Below are 20,237 nucleotides of genomic sequence, written 5' to 3' on the forward strand. Positions count from 1 at the left end.
TTAATTTAGATTTGTTGTATTGAATTGAAATGTACCATATTAACAAATCCCTGTTTTATATGCATATACAGTATGTGTAGGCAATGGCAATGTAATGACAATAGACTACAGTTCCCCATCACAATAAAGACATTTCATAAAAGCAATTTGTAGACAGGCGTATTACTCAGTATTATGAACAACATTTAAGTTTTATTTGTTAGAAATACCTTTGGGTAAAGAGTTGCATTTTCTTCAGCGACTGCCAATGTTTAAATTACATATTGGTAGAAACACTAGGTTTTATAAATTAAGCCAGGAGGGTAAATACATGGAAACATTTTCCCAAAGAGTATGTGCTAAGCTTATTAATGTGTTATATTCCCCTGGAACAATAAAACTCAAAATCATAATCCTTCATTTCCATTCTAATGTCAGTAGAAAAGTGAAAGTGAAAAGTTCAAAGTTTAAAAAGTTAAAAGTTCAAAGTTTATTGTCATATGCACAGTAAAGAAACAAGTTCCCTGTACAATGAAACTAAATATGTCAACTGTAAGATATGTAGACCTTACAACAATGATAAATATTATGCACAGGTAGGTATGTAATGGTCACAGATTATATGTTTATAGATAAGCTTAAAACCTTTGAAATAATATCAGCATCCAACAGCAGCAGATTTATTTCTAGCTAAGTTGACTTCATAGCGTTTTCATTAAACATTTGAGGCAGGCTAACGTAACTATGCATATATTTAATTGTCAGTTTATTTAACTGCCCGTAATGGTGTACGTCATACAAACTAAATACGCAGACAAATAAATACAGCATATGTAGGCCACTAGTAAATGAAACCCATGGAAGTCTGTCCCCCTTCAAAAATAGTGCGTCGTAGGAAGCACCTAACCTACAGGAGCCGTCCTGCCGCCGCCGTGTATTCTGGGAGCAGTCACTAGATCCAAGATGGCGGCGAGCAGGAGGCTGCACAAGGTAAATCTCCTGATCTGTCCATTTTCAGTTCTTAAATAATAGTGAAAAATCTTGTACCCGCACAGCGTACTCGATCACACGCAACTCAGACATTGATAATTTTTTAAGAAGTTGATGCAATAGCTATTTTTGTTTATTTTAAACTTAATTGTGATTGTGCTGAAAGCGAGAGGCTTGCTAAATACATTGTCCGGCTGTGAGTAAGGAAACCACCGGCATTAGTTAGGCCGAAGATGAAGAAACCGGTTTTTGCGGATTAGAGGAAGTATTTTTCTTTCCTAGCCAGTATCGGAAAATGGTGAAATGCTAACATAACAGTCGTTAATGTTATTGTGAGGTTGCTGGATACGTTTATTAATCCTCATACATGTTTGTGTTCTAAAAAGGATTGTCTGGGGATGGTTAGCCAATGTTAGCTAACTAGAGCTTGCTAGCTAGCTAAATAAAATGAAAGGACGCTAGGGTTGGTTTGTGACACAGGAAGTGCAGTCTTATTGTCTGAATCATTGTGGGATTATTCTTTGAGTCCCAAACGCATTAGCGAACATAAAGCGAATTGACAATGAGAAGCATTTTACGGATGTGATTATAATGGAATATCAGTATTTCTTTTATGAAATCATACAAAGCTAGCTAGGTAGCTAGCGATACAAATCTGGGAGTGGAAGTAGCTAACTAATTGTGCGTCATACATAATTCGTGTGATCATAGTCAGTCTTCAAGTTCAACGGTTTAAGGGAACTTGCCCATGTATTATAAGTTGACTGTTTCTGACTAACGTTTGGTAGTACAGTATCAGCAATAAATGGCAGGTGCACCTAAGTTAGCTGACGTTCGCTAGAAAGATAGTCAATATTGTTAGCTGACTAGCTAACGGTAGCTAGAAATGCCGTGGTATCCGATCTAATCTAGCTGCCGTTCTTCGGTAACTAAATTCAAACATAAATAGGAAGGAGGGTGTTTTAACCGCCAGCTATCTTGATAGCTTTCTGGATTGTCTTGTTTAGCTGTTGTATACTGAGTTTACGATCCGGCAATGGCTAGCGCTAGCTAACCTAGCAGGCTAATTCACCGACCTGTTAGCCATTATAACATAGGCCCATAGAATTCAGTTTGAAGGCATATTTCAATAAAGCTCTCATGAAGGAAATATCTGGCTAGGTAAGTAATTAGCTCCCCAGCTATCACCCAGTAGGTGCACGATGACTCAGCTGACCACCTCAACAAAACATTTTCGGGGATTCCAAAACGTCGCAACAAGAACCAAAACTGAAACTTACACATTTGGAATGGTGCATAGAGCACCGTTGTTGGCCAACATTAGGTACTTTAAAAAGCTGTACGGCAACGGCAAAACAAAGGTCACTGTGTATATGCAACACTGACGTGCTGCATTGTCAGGACTCACAAATAGTTGCTGGGGTTCCGTCCAACGTGACAATCACGCAACTGTTATACCTTTATGTCCTTTTGAATTGGAACTGAATATGGTATTTCAACACCCTGTTCCGGGACAGGCCAGACAAGGCAAATCGGTGTTTTGCGAGACCCCTCATTTATTTTTCCCCATTTTGCTGTTGGTGGTTTTCAGCTCGATGGCAATTCCCAAACTGGCAGAAAAGTTCATTTTGATTAAGTTCATTTAAGTGAAAGCACCAGGATTTTAGTTTTGAAGTTGTGGGGCTGTCCGAACAGGTTTTCCTAGCAAGACTAACGAGGAAAGACTCAGATCTCTAGGGTTTTAGTGTTGGCACTGTCCAGCAATAAAACGTGTATTGCTCTGAGCATGGTCTGTGGTAATAGGTCTCTCAACTTCTTGGTAAAGGTGTGGTGGACATGTTAGCACAGTTAAGATAGAGTTCAGTCTCAAGTGCACCCTGTATAGACCTGATCAGTATTTTTTGAAAATTTCTTACGTAGATAAAGCTGCTTCATACACTTAATGTACTACTAATGTTAGGCAAGTTATTGTCACTATTAATGCAGTCTGGAAAGCAGCTTAATTTTGTTTGGTCATTTTATTTTGATATGAGTTGGATGTCATCAGCACAGACTTCTTCACTTCCTGTTGTCATCAGACAGCAAAACACCACCTGAGTTTTGGTTCAGTGTGGTCACCCTTCTGTCACACTCAGGTGTATTGTCCTATCACAGTCATTAGTGCAGCGCCTAAGGTCTGATTTGGTGATATTTGACTATGTGAAAATGCTGCATTTTGTTAGCCCTGAACTGAAACCATGTTAATTAAATGTAACTCACCTGTACCTCTGAGCCTGATAATTCAGCTTGGAGTATAGGCATCTCTGCCCTGTTGTTCAGCTTCACTGACCAAAGATGCAGCTGCAGGGGCTTCAGCCTCAAAATTCACTCGGGCTAGGAGCATCCGCTGCACCTCAGATTCACATTGCTCGCCCCAGAGTGAATTAAATTTGGATTTGATACTCACTCACTTCAGGGAGCATTTAAACATTGAGGCCAACATCATATGCTTCTGCCTTTAAAGAAATGGTCAGGGTGCAGAGGTCTGTAATGAATGCAAAGGAATAACATGGCAAACTAAGGTACTTAATGTGTTATGACACTTTCTTTCAAACTGAAGAGAATTCTCAAAGTACATGTACAGCTCACTAATAGACAGGAAATGGTTTGGAATAGATGTGACTTGAATTGTTGCTCATTCTTACAGGAACTTGAAGAAATTCGCAAGTCTGGAATGAAAAATTTCCGTAACATCCAAGTTGATGAATCGAACATTTTGACTTGGCAAGGGCTTATCGTTCCTGTAAGTATCCCGTAAGGAGTGTAACCTGATTCATTTTCCACTCACTGCAGTGGTGCAGTTTTTTTTTATATTTTGTATCCATTATCAATAGTGTATATTGCTTCCTGTTCAGTGTCCAATGTATTAGCAACATGTTTCTTAGAGCGAGTTTATTATATCTTTTGAAATCTGGGAGGCCATTTCCCAAGATGAGAAAATTGTGCCATTTTGGAGGGTGATCAGACCACATAATCAATGTCTAATGATCATTTAGATGTCAGTTATGTGCATCTGTCTTTATGTTGTTTATTAGTTGTGTGTTTGTCTTGTATATGTGGGGGCCTTATATTATCAGGGTATTATTTCTTATTGGAACTGACATGGTAGAATGAACTCATAGATCTCTTTCCTATCCTTCATCAGTGCTCTAATAAAATGTGTATGTTGCTTAATCTCATAGGACAACCCCCCATACGACAAAGGAGCGTTCAGAATTGAAATCATCTTCCCTGCTGAGTATCCTTTCAAGCCCCCCAAGATCACATTCAAAACGAAGATCTACCATCCCAACATCGATGAGAAGGGCCAGGTGTGCCTGCCAGTCATCAGTGCAGAGAACTGGAAGCCAGCTACCAAAACTGACCAAGGTGGGCATCACCATCAGGACTCAGTTCTGCTGCTTTTTCAATGATTTGCTTTTTCCAGGCAATCTGGTGGTCACAACCTGGAAAAGGAGGGTATCATCCTGTCACCTTTTAAACAGCTTCACCCCACTAAGCCTGACTGTGCAACGCCTAGGCACCTGTGCTCATTTCACTGTTTTGCTCTGTTAAAAGGCATCAGTCTGGCATGGTGCTGTCTCTGCACAGGTCATCAGTGTGGTATAGCTGTTACTCTAGAGAGCATCAATGTGGCATAGTGGTTGTTCTACATGTTTTTTTTTGTTTTGTTTTTTTTACATAACATTATTGTCATTTAGCAGACGCTCTTATCCAGAGCAACTTACAAAGTGCAACTAATGAAGTGGTATGGAAAGTTGCAGGAACAGGACACTACTAACCACGTAAGGACAAGCATTAGTGCCAAACAGAGTCTAAATTAATGTGCAACTGCAGTATACAGCAGGGACAATACTATTCCCAATACATTGCTAACATATACGCTGAAGTAAGCCACCACATATTTACATTTACATTTTTGGCACTTAGCAGACGCTCTTAATCCAGAGCGATTTACAATGTTAATTGTAAACTGGATATTTTACTGAGGCAATTGTGGGTTAGGTACCTTGCCCAAGGGTACAGCAGCGGTGCCCCAGTGGGGAATTGAACCAGTGACCTTTTGCTCACAAGTCCTGCTCCTTAACCACTATGCTACACTGCCACCCCTATATACAGTGTATCAGTGAGGAATAGCATTTGAAGAACTTGTCTTTTTCGTAGAAGAGAAGGTTCTAATACTGTGCGGGGCATTCCTTATGTACCATATAGTACTTTACTTCTATACCTTCTTTAAACATCCAGCTGTATTAAAGAATATCACTAATGTAAGCTGCAGTTACAGTTGAGGAATTATTTTCTCTATGTCTATGGAAAGCCCTTGTTTTAATATTGTGTTAATGTCTTTTTTTTAATCAGTTATCCAGTCCCTCATCGCCCTTGTGAACGACCCCCAGCCGGAGCATCCTCTGAGGGCTGACTTAGCAGAGGAATACTCAAAGGACCGTAAAAAATTCTTTAAGAACGCAGAAGAGTTTACAAAGAAACATGGTGAAAAGCGACCAGTGGACTAATGCTTGACAAGTGTGTACCCCCTTCCCATCCCAGCCCCCCTCCTCTCCTCCCCGTCTCTCCCCATCTTCTCTCTTCTCCCTCCGCCCACCCCCAGCCAACCCCACCCCACCCCAACCCCCCACCACCCACACTCACGTACACGTCATTCTAGCAGACCTGGAGCAGTGCATCTCAGTCGCACCTCGATCTTGAAGCGGGACTCTTTGTGGATCAGACAAGTCTCACCTCTTGGTGTTAGCTTGAGGCCGTTACTAACTTTCTACTGTTTTCTTAAATTAAAAAAGACAGATGATTAGAGAACAACCTGTTAAGATGGGAACTAAAGAAATAGACAAAGATGAAATACGTAATGTTTTAGTTCCGCTTTCTTTGTTTAAAATTCACAGCTTGAGTATAGTGCACTTCCATTGTTGACATTTTTGACTGTTTTCAAAGTGAGATTCAGTGCCCTTTAGGAAGGAAGTTGTTGTTAATCCTTTTTTTCATATTCAGTCTCATTCTGTGTTCTGTCCCTCCCAAAAAGAATGTGTCTTACGATAAAAACACTTAAAACAACAAGGTCGTGGAGGTGTTTGACAAAATATTGCATATATATTTTTACTTTTGCTTCTGACGTTGCACTGTGTTCTGTGGAACATCCTCTTTAAATTTCCCTTGACTTTAGTTCATAACACACTGAGAAATCAACAAAAATGCAGCCTATTTGCAAATATTGTTGAAATTATTATTTTCCAAAAATGATAAAGGAGGAAGAAACATTTGTGTTTGATTGAAAATAATTATGTAAAAGATTCTCTTTTTTGGAATGTGTCAAATGCTTTCTTGTATGGATTTTCAAGGAAGTATTTCTGTTTTTTTTTTTTGTTTTTTGTTTTTGTTTTTTTTTTTTTGCCTTGAATTGGCTACCATCACCCAAACTGTAAAACTTCTCCAGTTGTGTTCTTAACACGATGTGGCATTAATGATATAAAAAAAAACAATTATGCTTTGAAAGCAAAACCACATTTCAGCAGGGAAATGAATGATAACCCCTCCCCTTTTGTAACTCCAATGTGACCTAGATGTAGAAAGTAAATTCACAGAACTAGTCAGTATATACATATATATTTTTTACTTAAAGATGCAATTCAAATAATCACTCTTAACACAAGTAGAAATGCATGCTTGATCTATAACCCCCAGCATAATTTACATTAGGAATTGTGCATCATAGGTAGCAGAGCATCTTAATGTACTGTCACAACTCTAGTGTGACAAGACAGGTGACAGTTGTATATTTAATGGTTAAGCAGTTTTATTTATTTTTTGTCTCCAAGTGCATATGTCACTAATATATTTATTGATTTGGAATGCATGTGAATACTCTTAAATCTACATTTGAGTGCTTATGCACATGGCCAATTTTCTTTTTCACTGACCCCCCCCATAACTTTTTTATGCAACACCTGCATTTTTTGTTTGAATAGAAAATTGCTTTCTCTTAGAAGTTGATTACTTTTTCCATTTACAGTTTTATAAATATGTATGTATACATTTCTGCATACATAACTACCCATCCAATCAGAGCTAGCAGTAGGAACCAGCTCTAATGTAGACTGAATTTGGCTTTGGAAATAAACCTGACAGATGTCAGATAGAAAAGTGCTGAGCTGAGACTTAGTGGCTGGGATGGGTTGCAAAGGCATTTGTTCTGGAAAAAAGTGACTGTAAATTGAGTGTAATTCTGTAATTTAGCCCCAAATTTGATAATAAAGCAGGCTAACCATTTAACCTTGTGCTGGTGAAGGTATTGGCGTTTGGCACTTTTTTTTAGATTGGTTTGGGTGCATTCATAAAGTGCAGATAGCAGGGGGGTTTCCTCAAAGGGGGCTCATACACAACTGTCATCTGTAACCCAGATGGTTATCGTTTCTGGAACCACTCAGATTAGAATTTGGAAATGGCATCAAGGCCACACAGGAGGCAGATGGCCATGTAGTGTCAGGTCAAGTCCTGTTGCCGTCTTTGGTCTGTCTTACAATGGAGGCGTCAGAGAGCCGACTTTCTCTCTGCTGTGAAGGTTGCATTTTTGCTGCCTTTTTGGATCTGCATTGGGTCTCAACAGCTTGGTTTTTTCACAGGCGAAGTGTACAATAGTGATCCAAAATGGTGGGGAATTTGCAGCAATCAGATTTGTTTTAGCAACACTTTTGAGTAACGTGCAGCACAGCGAAAAGCAGTTTTCCCCCCACACCTTTTGTTTACGTTCTGCCTCGGCTAAAGCAGACTTCTCTCATCACGTGCACGTTTCTATTGCTTTGCTTTACATCACGTCATCAAAAATTCAAAAATATTTCTGTCTTATAACAGTTGGAAGGGGGTGGGCCCCAGCAAATGTAAATTCAATCTTGATCAGTTACCCCTTAGGTGAAATGCATTTTTTCTCCAGAGTAGGAGTATTGCCTTATTCAAGCTGTCAAGGAACAAAAACGTAAAAGAATTGCAGACCTACATTTAGTTTTTTTCTGCTCCATTCATATAAATGGTATCTGTGTACATACTTTTTACTTAAATATCAGTGTTTTAATCAAAGGCTATCAAAATGAGATCAACCTGGCCAAAGTATGGAGCTAAGACTGCTGTATAGAAACTGTCAAGGCATTTCTCTAGGGATAGGTGGGTCCAATTAACTTGTTTTTTGAAAACGTGTGTCTTACATAGAGCTACCACTGGGGGACAGCATATTCAGAAATGCAGGCTCTGGAGGTGATTCGACCAGACCTTAAAAACTCAGTCTTCAATATCTGCAACCTATTAAAATCTGACTTGAACCAAATGCTGAGTGTTGTGTGTCATATGTGAATAAGCAAACTGAAGATGATGTTTTTTGCAAAATCATGGCCTGGAAACAAGGGTGAACTTGTTTAAAGGATGTTTAATGCATATTACTTCCTGGAGCATCTGCCAACAGGAAGTGACAAGTAATTACAGAAGAGAGTACAGCTTCACCTTGCTGTATGTGTCCACCAAGGGCAGAGATCCACTAGCTGGACTGTGTCGTCATTGTTCCTGCAGTCATTTTCACTTGGTTATTGTGTAAGTTTTTTATCAAACTTTTAATCAGACAAAACAAAATACCCCCCCCCCCCCTGTAAAAAATCCCATTTAAAAGACACTTAAGGCAATCAGTAGAAAATTGCTGTCAAGTTTATTCATTCTGACTGCACAGTAGATGGAACATGGCATCAGTAAGGCTTCTATTTGTTACAACTAAGTTGGTTTTAATATTTTATGGCTGTTTTCTCTATGGGTAAGTAGAGTATATTGTGTAAAAAACTCAATTTAGAGTGCTAAAACTGTAAATCTGATGTAATACAATCTGTAAGTCAAGAAATAGAGGAGACTTGCATTGTTTTTTGCTTTCCAAAATGAATATGTTCCCTTTTTAAAATATGGCTGTATTTTCAGTACAAGCTATAATGTTTATTTAAAAAAAATAAGTTCCTCTCAAGAATTACAACAATTACAAATCAACTTTCCATAAATACATTAAGAAAATAGATACAATATGCTAACCTACTGTAATTTCAAATGTACATTTGCATTTCAAAAACACGTTCAATTAGCGTGTGTGGATTACATGGCAGGTTTGTTCTCGACAACACTGGTGGTTTTGAAATACCCGTGAGTAAAATGCATCTGGTTTTGGGTTGTTAAAAAGGTCATGTTCTTCATATCCTTTTCTCTGCATGACAAATTTCCCATGTGCTTGCTTTCTATAAAAAAGGCTGCCTGGTGAAGCAACTTGCTGGAAGTGTTGTAGTTGCGGAGGATCTCAACAGCAGCATTCTGAAAGGGCCTTGTAGGCAGAGAGGGGTGAAGCAGCAGCCTCCCCTCTCCTGTGGTGTCCTTTGCAAGGCCAGTTCAGAAGTCTTTAAAAGCACACAGCTGGATTCTTTCCTGCTTGTAGAAAGCCAGCAGCCGGGGGTCCGTCAGGGTGTCGAGCTCGTGCTGCCGGTCCGAAGACTGAGAGAAGTCGTCAGGCCCCTGGCCACAGCCTCCCTGCTGGGGATCGCTGGGGTACCCTGGGTGCACCATCAGCTCCATGGTGATGGGCTGGTCTACAGCGGGTGCCTCGCAGTCACGGGTTACCTCGCCTTCCCGGGAGGACACTGCATCCAGGGCGTTGCCTATGGCCCTTTTGATGTTAGCGATTGACATGTTGTTACCCATGGTTGTGAGGCCCAGGTACGCATCAGGCCACCTGTAATACAAACAGTGGAAGAAAGTTTCACTTGCTGGGCTGAGATGCATAGATGGGCCAACTGACCAACTCCATCCCAAAAACAGAATTCAGTGTTAGGAATTCTTCCATGTAACATTTAAACATACAGGACCCTCTCAGCTTTGTTGCAATGTATAACCACAGGAAATGTATCTGTTAGCTGGGCTTGTAAGCTTCTTCCTAGCATTACAGTGAACTACTTATCAGTGCTAATGGAGGTGAGCTGTTACACAGATGATTGAAGATGTAAATAATCTGGTAAATATTATTTTTTGACATATAAAATTAACTTTTAACATTAGACATTTAAAACGAATTACTAGCTGGTGAGCATGTGACCTATATAGTTAAATACTGCATACAGACCTTATAAAGACCTTAATTTGCATCCTGAATTTAACACAACACAACTCACAGCACTGAATGAATTTTGCCATATATCTATTTAGTTAAGGGTAGCTAGCTAGTGGTTACCATGTTACCATTTTAATGAGTATAATTTGCTACGTCCCTCTTTAATTATGTCTGTTTAAATATCTGGTGAGCTGATCCTGGCCTTCAATATATAAAAAGAGGAAAAACTGAATGTTTTAGAAATGAATGTAAATGTGAATCCTTACATTTTTGACCACCAGCACTAATTAATCTGCAAAAATGGTAGTGTGCACCCAGATAATTGGGAGTTAACTGTGATTGGGATTAGCTGGTGCAGTCTGATGGAATCTAGCCACAAGTCATCTCCCTACCTGATACCATGCCTGCGGAATATACCAACAGTGTCTTTCGCATCCTTCTCCACCTGCATGTAGAACTCCCGGAGTGTGGGAGGCAGCCATGGGCACGTCAGCAGCCCCGGCTCCACTGGAACCCGTGTGAAGGGGATTCCATAATCTGACAGAACCTGTGCAAATATGTCTCGCACCTCTGACAGACAGACAGCAACACAGTATTCAAACTTGGGTCACATTAATAGGTTTTTAATGTTTTTGGAGGATTACTGGTTCTAGTAAATACGCGACTGATTTCAGTATCAGCTGAAAGTGATTCATATGTAGGTTACAAGTACTGGGTACATCTCAGTGACTCATATGCTGTCCTCTGACAGCTGAAAGGAAACGTCCTCTTTACTACCCAAAACTCCTCTCAAAGCCTATTTCCATGCTTGACTTACTGAAACGTTTCACCAGATGCCCAAATATGTTCTCAACAAACAAGCATCCATCAAAACAAAAACAAAAAATGTTGTCCTCTTTCTACTTCAAATTGACCCCACCCAAAAAAAAAGAAGTTAAATTATGCAACATTCCTTTGTGATCACGCTGTTGGTGATCACTGAGTGTCTGCTTGGTCATCAGATTTTTGTGCCTTCCCTAAAAAATGCACAGAAGACTGTGGGAGGAATCTTAAATGGTCAGCTGATTTTTTTTTTGTTAACTGGGCCATCTGGGCCTACTCCCTCCACCTTACCTGGCAGGACATGCACATGCTGGTGGCCGTCCATGTGATGGGGCAGGTGGCCTGTCAGCTCACAGAACAACTTCACCTGAGCCCGGAGCTCCAACTCCACCTGACCAATCAAGCAAATGTATTCATTAAATCTGGCATTCACATCGTAAATTGCCAATGCATTGTCCCCTTTCTCTGAAAGGGTTCAGACACACTCAAAGCACCATGCACACCTCATCATCCATTTGCATTCATTGTTCCTGTGAAACCAGTTTGATTATATTTGCATAGCAGCACTCCTCTTCTCAATGTAATGGCTCACTTCAGTGTGACGTATTTTTAGCAAGTGCCCTTACTTCCATGGATACCTTCCAAGTTGTAACTTGAAACAAGATGATGATAACTGACACCGCTCAGGTGACACTTTCTCTTCTACTCTCAGTACACTGCTGTCCGCAGGCACAATCTATTTTAGATTGCAGACAGTCACATTCATGACATGGGGTGTGTCCAGGTTGTTTGAAGACATTGGTATACGGTTTCTCTCCTAAGCTGTGACACACACTGCTCATTCATTTGAATCAAGTTGATTTCCTCTTGTCTTCCCGAGCACTGACAATATGAACTGTATTAATTGCAATCAAATGCATAATATTTGTAATTGTCTAATTGTTTGGCTGGACCAACAAGGCTAGGAGCTGTGACTAGTTTTGCTGCTTTGTGTTAATTTTTAAAATAAATTATTTGATTATTCTTTGTAAATTTGACTGTTTTTGTGAGGAGCATCCTCCAGCTTTGTGACACTAACAAATAATAAAAAAAAAATATTTCTGGTTTCTGTATGCAAACATGCAGCAGAGAACCACTGTTGTTTTTTGTCACATACAGTTATAGTTTCATTCATTGCTTCCTTGTTCCTTGCTTAAGTTTAACTTTTCAATAGAAAGTGAGCTCATTTCTTTATTGTGTTAGCTCTCTCCAAACTGCAGCTGTTGTTCTAAACCACAACTCGACATATCTGCCTTCCTTAAATTCTTAAACAGGCAGTGGTGTGATGCAGCACTTATGGAATTTCTGATGCTGTTTGGCAAGGATCCATCTGACATTTGACCCATTTTGCCTTGTCCCTCTCATGTTTCCTTCAAAGTTTACAAGCTAATTAGACTGTCATTTTTAGGTTACCAGCTTTTTGTCTCATCAGTGATAAAACTGAACATAAACACATTTACCTTTCTAATATCACTCCACATGCTTGTAATCTAGAGGACCTGACATCACATTAAAGATCTTCATGGGCCCCAACACATTAGTATCCTTGTAAATTTAATGTGATGTGCATTTTCAGGAAACCTGTGTTTTAATGTACCAAAATATGAATATTTCAGGATATAAATTCAAACATAAAAATACTTTATAATCCCCCCACCACAGACGCACACCCATAATGGTATGATCCGTAGGTAAATATTCAACAAAAACTGATGTATTAACAATAGGACTGATTTGTTAAGAATCTTTAGATTACCCTCTAACATGAACACGGTGCAGAGTAAATCGCAGGCAGGGGATAGCTAAATAATTTGTACCCCACTGCAGAAACTTGTGCAAACGGTAACAGTATGAAATGAAGTCACTTTAGCATACCTCTGACATGCTTAGTTGGCCGTTCTGTAACTCCTTGCGGAACCCCATCTTTCCATGGAAAAATCCATCATCGTTCAAGAGAGTCGACCCACTCCTGAGATTTGGACACACTGGTAGACCCTCTGAAAGGTTGGCATGAAGGCCAATGGGCATGTGATGCCTTTCAGAGGAAGAGTAAATATCCGTTCAGACATATCACAGATGTTGTAAAGTCAGCTTTTAATCACATAAACATTTCCATTTTATTAACACGTCATTTGCTTCACCAGCTGAGGTGCCCATGAAGAATAACCTCAAGATGAATTTTGAATAATGTCTGTGAGAAAGACTAACTGAAGTTTGTGGACTGATTACCAACATAATTCATATGTGTCTGAGGTGTTTAAACATATGTTAGCAATAAACTTACTTATGTAACAATGTAGCAAGCTAAGTATCTTGCTAACATTAGCTAGATTACATAGCTACATGTACACTTACCGTTTTGCCAGGTCTGCCGCATCTTTTGCCGAGCTAGCGTTGACCAAAAGCGAAACATTGGAAATTGCTCCCGCTTGAAAACAATCCACTATTCCTCGATTCCTCCTTAGGCAATACCCAAAATCATCTCCGGTCACCACCAACTTGACTTTGGGTTGTGGCATTCTCGCTGACGGCAGCTTACGTTACCGGCAGAAAGAGACCGAGAGAAGTGTCACCATTTTCCATATCCTCATTCAGAAACCAACTGTGCTTTCGTCACAGCAAAGTGTCTCCTAATGATTAACATAGACACGTTTACTTAAATTCAAGCTCACGCACCTAGCTAGTACTTCGTTACCCTGATCTCCAACTAAAAGGGTTGCCATATTTTTTTTTACAACTCTAGCCATCCCCAAATAGCTTTTAACTTAGCAAATAGGATAGCTAGCTTAGATGGGTACCTACCGGGTGTCTGCAACATGTAGGATTGAGATGTAGTTTGTTACTCTTAAACCACCCTTATTTAAATTAATCTAACTCGTACGCTCATAAAATGTTACAGCTGATTACAGTTGTCAACCAGCCAAAGAGCATATTACACGCGATTCATCCATACTGCGCGTATGTAAACGTATGACGAATAGAATGCATGTTTCATTAGTTTCGGTAATAGCTGTGATATTTAAAGATGACAGCTGTCGCAACGTGTTTATTTTTTCACCTTCATTGATAGAGAAGTAGCTAGTTAGCTTCGAGAAGGGACTGAAATCTGAAGGAATAAGCTAGCTAGCTGGCTAGCTAACTAGCGTGATGTCAGCTTTACAGCACAGTCGTGTAACAAAAGTCTACAAAATCATTGTTAAGAAGTATTCGTGACATTTGAAAAGCGAATGGCTTACCCATTTTAATACACGTGCTTGTCCATTAATGAAAAGACTCCAGCAGACATTCGGCAAACGCAACAGACCCCTCCTTATACGCTTACTAAAATTGGTTGGCTAGCTGGTTAGGTGCCCGGATCTCGACGCCCTCTAGTGAAGTTTATGGGAAAGGTTTTTAAAACCTTTTTAAAACCCTCTTTTCTGAAGTTGTAATTATCTGTCAACACAAAAGGTTATGCGAATAATTCTGTGCATAATCAGAAAAGATGAGAATTACTGTACCATTCTGTAAAGATATAATTCTCCAGCCCAATCCTTCAGTCACCAGTGATCAGCCTTGAGCAGTAGCGTACGAAGCTCACACGGTTGATCTTTGTGACATGTTGTTATATTAGCCTGCCAACTTGTAAGAATTCCAGGGCATACACCGGTGTTGCCTAACAAAAGTCTTCTGCATTTTATAACCTTCATAAACCAAACATATTAAAACCTGGCTGCATAATTTCTAACCAATGCACAAGCACATATACCGGCTCATATACGATACTACATAAATATTTGTATTTGTTCCATTATTCATTGCCAGTGCACATTTAAGACAATGGGGTGAGGGCTAGCCCATAGAAATTAACTGTAACAATAGCTACGTTCAGTTTTGTTTGTTTTGCAGTTTATACCGATTAACTCATTCGTTTGTAAAGTAGAGCATCCATTTCACAGCAGCTAGCTTAATGGAAAACTCAACAGTGACACAATACTTTCCTGATATCTCTCTACATATGACAGTGGAAGGTTTAGAATGCATTGAGACATGAAGAATTCCATGTGCCTCCAACAATCACTTGACATTATAGGTCTTGCAGCAATCAAAACAAAGTTATGCCTCAAGAAGCTGATTGGGCCAATGTGTACTGTTCCAGGTATACCTTCTGGTAAGAGCTCAGTCTACTGGTAACAGGAGTAGACTGATCCTGAAGGGGCTATTTTATTCTGAAGATTGTTCTATTCACTCAACACTTATCAAATTCAAGCACCAACTCCTTCCTGGCAGTTTCTGTAAATGGGGAATTCATGATACTCAAGGAGACAAGGGGAACTTGTGAAAGTCTATTTGGTTCTTTCAAAACTTCTCCATTCTTATTGCGCTACACATTGACATTCTGAGGATGTAAGCCAAATGTTAAACAAAGAAATCAATACCATACCATTGGGACAAAATGCTATGAAAGATACTTGATGCTAGAGCCCATCAACATCACCCAATGTCTGCAATAAAACAGGCAGGATGTGGAAATACCTTAAATCACTGCAAATATCACGAAAATGTACTGCTTTCTAGAGTTTCTAAGAGTGCAGAACAAAGTTACAGTCACACAAAACTCGGTTATCAATGTGTTTTCGTGTGCAATAGATTGTAGCGTTAATGAGCAGGCTTGGCCAAACCCAAGGGGAGAGTACGACAATATTCAATTTTGACAGATGTCTTGCAGAATTATGCCCAGCTGTTTTGCACCAACCATAGTTTGACATAAAACACAATACAATAATCAATAATGTTTTCTTTTGATTATCGCCCAACATGCGCCCAGCGACCCTTGATGACTGTAACGCTGAGAGTTAATTGGTTGAATCCGGTTTTATACTCAACAAATCAGACTCGTCTCAGTGACTTTTCTGGGAACAAATCGATTTTCACATCAAGGAACAGGAGGGATCCAACGAACAAGTGAGTGTCTATTCTCAGCCAATCAGACAAATGGCTTCCGCGCTTAAATCGCCTTGACCAGTCAGGATCAGCAGGATACACTACTTCCGTATACTTCGAGTTGTCAGGTTATGATTGGTTAACGTCAGCAGTCTGCTAGAACGTGTCGGTGTGTCTCACAGACTCTTCCTCTCTAAACAAATATCCGCATGTACCGATAAGCAACGAGTCACTAAATGATGAGTTACGTTAAGGAGATTACCCTGCGTGTCTTTTTTAAATTCTTCCTGCTGTTGTGTATTTTACTACAATGCGAGGGTCGTGAAACGGAAGTCAGCTATGTCACCTGTGGTTCCCTAGTGAAATTGCTTAATACAAGGCACAACGTCAGACTGCACTCCCACGATGTCAAATATGGATCAGGTAAAGTGTCTTCCAACGATTACTACCGTCTTTATAAATGAGGCACATTTATGTCGGGTAACATTACTGTTCCAGTATTCATCACACAAGACTAACTGATTACGCTGTGTTCTACCATTATTTCAAGATATTATTCCCGTTCGGGTGAATTTAGGTAGCTAGCTAGCTTCCAGCCACATTACTTTGTTCATCAATGCAATAGATGCGCCCGCTAGCTCTTGCCTTTGGTCCATTTGTTCATGGATAATAACTTGGGGCAGGTTTTTCACAAATTGCTGCATGGGAGCATAATATCCGCTCCAGTACAATAAAGAAATGGACAGATGGCCCGCATTCGTTAAGTGGATGCATTGTTTGGGTTTGCATTGACCAAATCTTCACGACCAGTACCTGCGCATTTTGGTAACTGGAGCTGGAAATATGTTCTCCCTCCCCTGTTTTATATTTGTGTTAGTGTGAATAGATCTGTGAATATTTGGAATCACTAGTTAAACCGGTTTAAAGCCTGAAGGCGCTCCTAAATGGTGATGGATCATATATCTTACCGTTCTACTTGTTTGGGTTCAGCCCAGTCCCAAGGGGTTGATGCAGGTGTACTGCTACTAGACAGGTCATTATCCAGCTAGAATAAAGTCACAGCTTGTAATATGCATCATGGATACTGGCAACGCTGAATCTAAGAATGCTGTTTGTTGTCTGATGGCAGTTATGACCATAGAGAGATTGTGTCATTATGTAATGGGGATCTCAGACCTCAGCAGATTCTGCTGTGTATATGATGCTATTGATGTTCACAGTGGTAAAGATGCAGTGCATGCCCCGGTGGCTGCTGTTTATTTGCAGGAAGTGGGCAGCAGTCCGTCACTGGGGTGGAGGCTGCGGATGATGCTAATAGTTACTGGCGAATCCGGGAGAAGCCTAACTCAACGTGCCAGCGGGGGGCGCCCATCCGATGCGGCCAGGCCATCCGAATCACCCACATGAAGACAGGCCGCAACCTCCACTCACATCATTTCTCCTCCCCACTGTCAAATAACCAGGTAATGCGTTACTACCAGAGTTGTGCTCTTTGGAGAAATAGAGTATACTAAGCTGCATATTAAAAGAGTTCAGTTATACTGAACTATCTTGTCGAAGGAGAAGTCAGCCATGAACCCAGAGAGCTATGGGTTGAACCTCTCAATGGATTCACTTCCATAAATTCAAATCATGAAAATTCAGATTCAAAATGTCAAACTGATTTATTGGTTAGCCAGGAAAAGTAATGGAACACAGATGCTCGGAATCCCTTCAAGATAACAGCGCGATGTGATAATGTTAGCTAGCAACATGCTAGAAGAAAAGAAATAAGACACAAGAAGCCACGTCAAGTCTTGCTTGTGGGTTATTGTTATAGTTCCACTTTATAGTATTTTCTGTCACTTGCATGTTTTAAATCTGTATTTTCAAATTTCGAATGTGAATTTATGGAAGTGAATGCAATGAGAGGTTGAATATAATAAACAAGTTGAATATAGCTTACATTTTGATTGAATTTCAAACATAAAACCCAATGTAAAGGTGTGATATCCAAACCTGAAATTCAGATTTGGTCATTAAATTGCTCTACTTAAGATCCTGAAATTCAGATGTTATCACATATTTAAGCAATACAAATTCAAACCAATTCAATTCTAATTCAGCTCCAAACTTATTATTTCAATTTAAAGTGTGAATGCATACGTCTTTACAGATGGTATTAGCTAATTAAATAATTTGGTGTTGCGTGTTGTTTTAAAAAGAAGTCTGTTCTGGAATTTTCTAAACAAGTTTATGGCACAACCTGAGGATGCTTGCCAAAAACACTCTTCAGGTCATGCTGTTTTATCATTATGACAAGGCATGACAGGAGTGCTATTTTTAGAGCTACAGAAGGGTGCGTCGGTTCATCAAGAGGGCTTCTCTGCTACTCTAACAGGCACTTTCAGTTTAGGCTGGTGTTGCTCAGCAGCATTTCAAACTCAGAGCTAAGGAAAGACTTTGAAGATTTTGGGCAGAGTTAAAATCTGGGGACAGTGATCCTATCTGGTGAAGTAGGTAGTTAGGGAGTTAATATTTTGGTTTAGGGGGGCAGGGACAGAATTCCACACAATAATCGTGAGTTGTTCCCCTCCCCCCACAGGAAGTGAGTGCATTCGGGGAGAACGGGGAGGGGGACGACCTGGATGTGTGGACGGTCCAGTGCTCCGGAACCTACTGGGAGCGGGACGAGGCGGTGCGCTTCAAGCACAAGGGGACAGAGGTCTTCTTGAGCGTGACTGGAGAGCAGTATGGACACCCCATCAGAGGACAGAGGGAAGTGCATGGCATGTCCAGCCCCAGCCACCACAACTACTGGCGTGTCATGGAGGGGGTGTTCATCCAGCCCAGCTTGGAAGCTCCGCGCCATGATGAACTCTAAACCTAATGGACCAGACTGCCATTCCTGTAGAAGAGACTTCTCTTCCGTCTTTTTTTTTGTACATTTTGGTGCACTCTCCTTTACTTCCCAGTTTGCTTGATCCTTTGAAGCAGATGGTGTTGATCTTGCATATGTATTTATTTTTAGGGTTCTTCAGGAGCACTGTACTTTTTGTACACTTTTTGTTCCGGCTTTTTGAGCACAAGCAGGATAATTCCAGAAGAAATCATTTCGATTGGGTGTCTAATTCTTGATTCCAGCCAAAGATGTAGACGAATGACTGAAGGGGGTATGAAAATCAACTTGACAGTATTGTTGTAGCCTGTTAAGATGCATTTATGTTAAATATCCATAAATGTTTATATGCATTTATGTGAGTGTCAGTTTTTGCCACTTTTTGAATTGGGCAAAATGTTGCAATTGAGAAAAAGCTGAAAAACTATTTGCATACATGTCTCTTGGAAAGATGACAGAATTATAATTGGACATAATTGGTCAATTGGTCAGAGCCCAGGCTCTGGTGTGGCTACCAGTGGCTCTTGGCCTATCTGTAAGTGGTACTTGTGCTGCCCACTTTGCATGTGCTATTGAATGAAGATTCTTTTGTTGTGTTTTAGGCAGCCAAACCCAGAACATCATGCCTTGTATGGTTCACAAATCAATAGTCAGGAATAAATGAATCTCAAGTAATGTTTTTTCTTTTTCCAGTAGAATTACTGTCATCATCTTTTCAATAACTTTTCAATACAGTTGTGTAAATGCTGCAGAGAATTTGAAATTATATTACTGCTGTCAAGGTTTTAGTTCTGCAGTTCCGGTATGGACCTAAGTAACCAGAGAGAAAGTTGACAGTTGGTATTGAAAGCTGGCATGGAGATGATTTACATAACAACAAAGGGACTGCAGATTTGATGTCATTTGCTGTAAAATGTGGCCTATAAGGCTATTGTGTGGACATGGTCACAGGGCATCTGAAATGAGGACTGAAATGCAACACCATTCCTTATTTTTAAAACTTTTGTTAGAGAGCTGTAACACTGGCTTCTGTATCAGATTAGATTTCCATCTGACTCCAGGTTAAAACAGGTGGGACAGAATGTGGCCAAATAAAGATATCAGCCAAGTGTACATTTAAGTGACTTGTCAACAAACAGTCCCTGCCAACCTCTTTGGGGTCACATGGGCTAGATACTACGTTTGTCTTAATTTGACCTGGAAATCAATTTATTTGTGTCCACACAGCTGTACAGCAAAGCAGTCTTGATATGTTACTCAGGCGTTTCACCCATAGCATGTTTAACATGTTCATATACATGAAGAGTGCTCATTCTTACCCATCTCATTTCTGAATGCTTTATTCAGGTATGCCACAGTCTTTGAAAATAAGTCTCTTCTGCAAAGTTATGGGAAGTGATCAAAAATACCACAATCCACTGAAAATTTTCCAAA

General features: G+C 40.0%; 3 protein-coding genes across 3 annotated transcripts; 2 read left to right on the forward strand and 1 right to left on the reverse strand.

The window, feature by feature from the left end:
* Nucleotides 1–924: 924 nt before the first annotated feature.
* On the forward strand, nt 925–5,602 carry ube2l3b (ubiquitin-conjugating enzyme E2L 3b). Its single transcript, XM_036527725.1, has 4 exons — nt 925–969; nt 3,656–3,751; nt 4,191–4,377; nt 5,368–5,602. Exons 1-4 carry the CDS (start codon nt 943–945, stop codon nt 5,520–5,522), a joined length of 465 nt encoding a protein of 154 aa, XP_036383618.1. The 5' UTR covers nt 925–942; the 3' UTR covers nt 5,523–5,602.
* A 2,964-nt stretch (nt 5,603–8,566) lies between these two features.
* Nucleotides 8,567–14,306, reverse strand: ydjc (YdjC chitooligosaccharide deacetylase homolog). The gene is made up of 6 exons (XM_036526799.1): nt 14,239–14,306; nt 13,358–13,536; nt 12,878–13,037; nt 11,255–11,354; nt 10,534–10,711; nt 8,567–9,766 (listed from the first exon to the last, which is right to left on the reverse strand). The coding sequence occupies exons 2-6, from the start codon at nt 13,519–13,521 to the stop codon at nt 9,427–9,429; spliced, it is 942 nt and encodes a 313-aa protein (XP_036382692.1). The 5' UTR covers nt 13,522–13,536; nt 14,239–14,306; the 3' UTR covers nt 8,567–9,426.
* Nucleotides 14,307–16,089: 1,783 nt separating this feature from the next.
* On the forward strand, nt 16,090–19,072 carry sdf2l1 (stromal cell-derived factor 2-like 1). The gene is made up of 3 exons (XM_036526800.1): nt 16,090–16,348; nt 17,192–17,388; nt 18,510–19,072. Exons 1-3 carry the CDS (start codon nt 16,162–16,164, stop codon nt 18,786–18,788), a joined length of 663 nt encoding a protein of 220 aa, XP_036382693.1. The 5' UTR covers nt 16,090–16,161; the 3' UTR covers nt 18,789–19,072.
* Nucleotides 19,073–20,237: the final 1,165 nt, after the last annotated feature.

Source organism: Megalops cyprinoides, chromosome 4 (assembly GCF_013368585.1).
Source record: "Megalops cyprinoides isolate fMegCyp1 chromosome 4, fMegCyp1.pri, whole genome shotgun sequence".
NCBI classification, from domain to species: Eukaryota; Metazoa; Chordata; class Actinopteri; order Elopiformes; family Megalopidae; genus Megalops; species Megalops cyprinoides.

Bases quoted from the DNA above. Each gene is read 5' to 3' on its own strand.
- ube2l3b (XM_036527725.1), top strand. From the start codon at position 943: ATGGCGGCGAGCAGGAGGCTGCACAAG. The intron at 970-3,655 runs GTAAATCTCCTG...TCATTCTTACAG, and splicing joins CGAGCAGGAGGCTGCACAAG to GAACTTGAAGAAATTCGCAA. The intron at 4,378-5,367 runs GTGGGCATCACC...TTTTTTAATCAG, and splicing joins AGCTACCAAAACTGACCAAG to TTATCCAGTCCCTCATCGCC.
- ydjc (XM_036526799.1), bottom strand. From the start codon at position 13,521: ATGCCACAACCCAAAGTCAAGTTGGTGGTGACCGGAGATGATTTTGGG. The intron at 13,038-13,357 runs GTAAGTGTACAT...TTCCTCTGAAAG, and splicing joins GCGGCAGACCTGGCAAAACG to GCATCACATGCCCATTGGCC. The intron at 10,712-11,254 runs GTAAGGTGGAGG...TCTGTCTGTCAG, and splicing joins GCATGTGCATGTCCTGCCAG to AGGTGCGAGACATATTTGCA.
- sdf2l1 (XM_036526800.1), top strand. From the start codon at position 16,162: ATGATGAGTTACGTTAAGGAGATTACCCTGCGTGTCTTTTTTAAATTC. The intron at 16,349-17,191 runs GTAAAGTGTCTT...GTTTATTTGCAG, and splicing joins CGATGTCAAATATGGATCAG to GAAGTGGGCAGCAGTCCGTC. The intron at 17,389-18,509 runs GTAATGCGTTAC...CTCCCCCCACAG, and splicing joins CCCCACTGTCAAATAACCAG to GAAGTGAGTGCATTCGGGGA.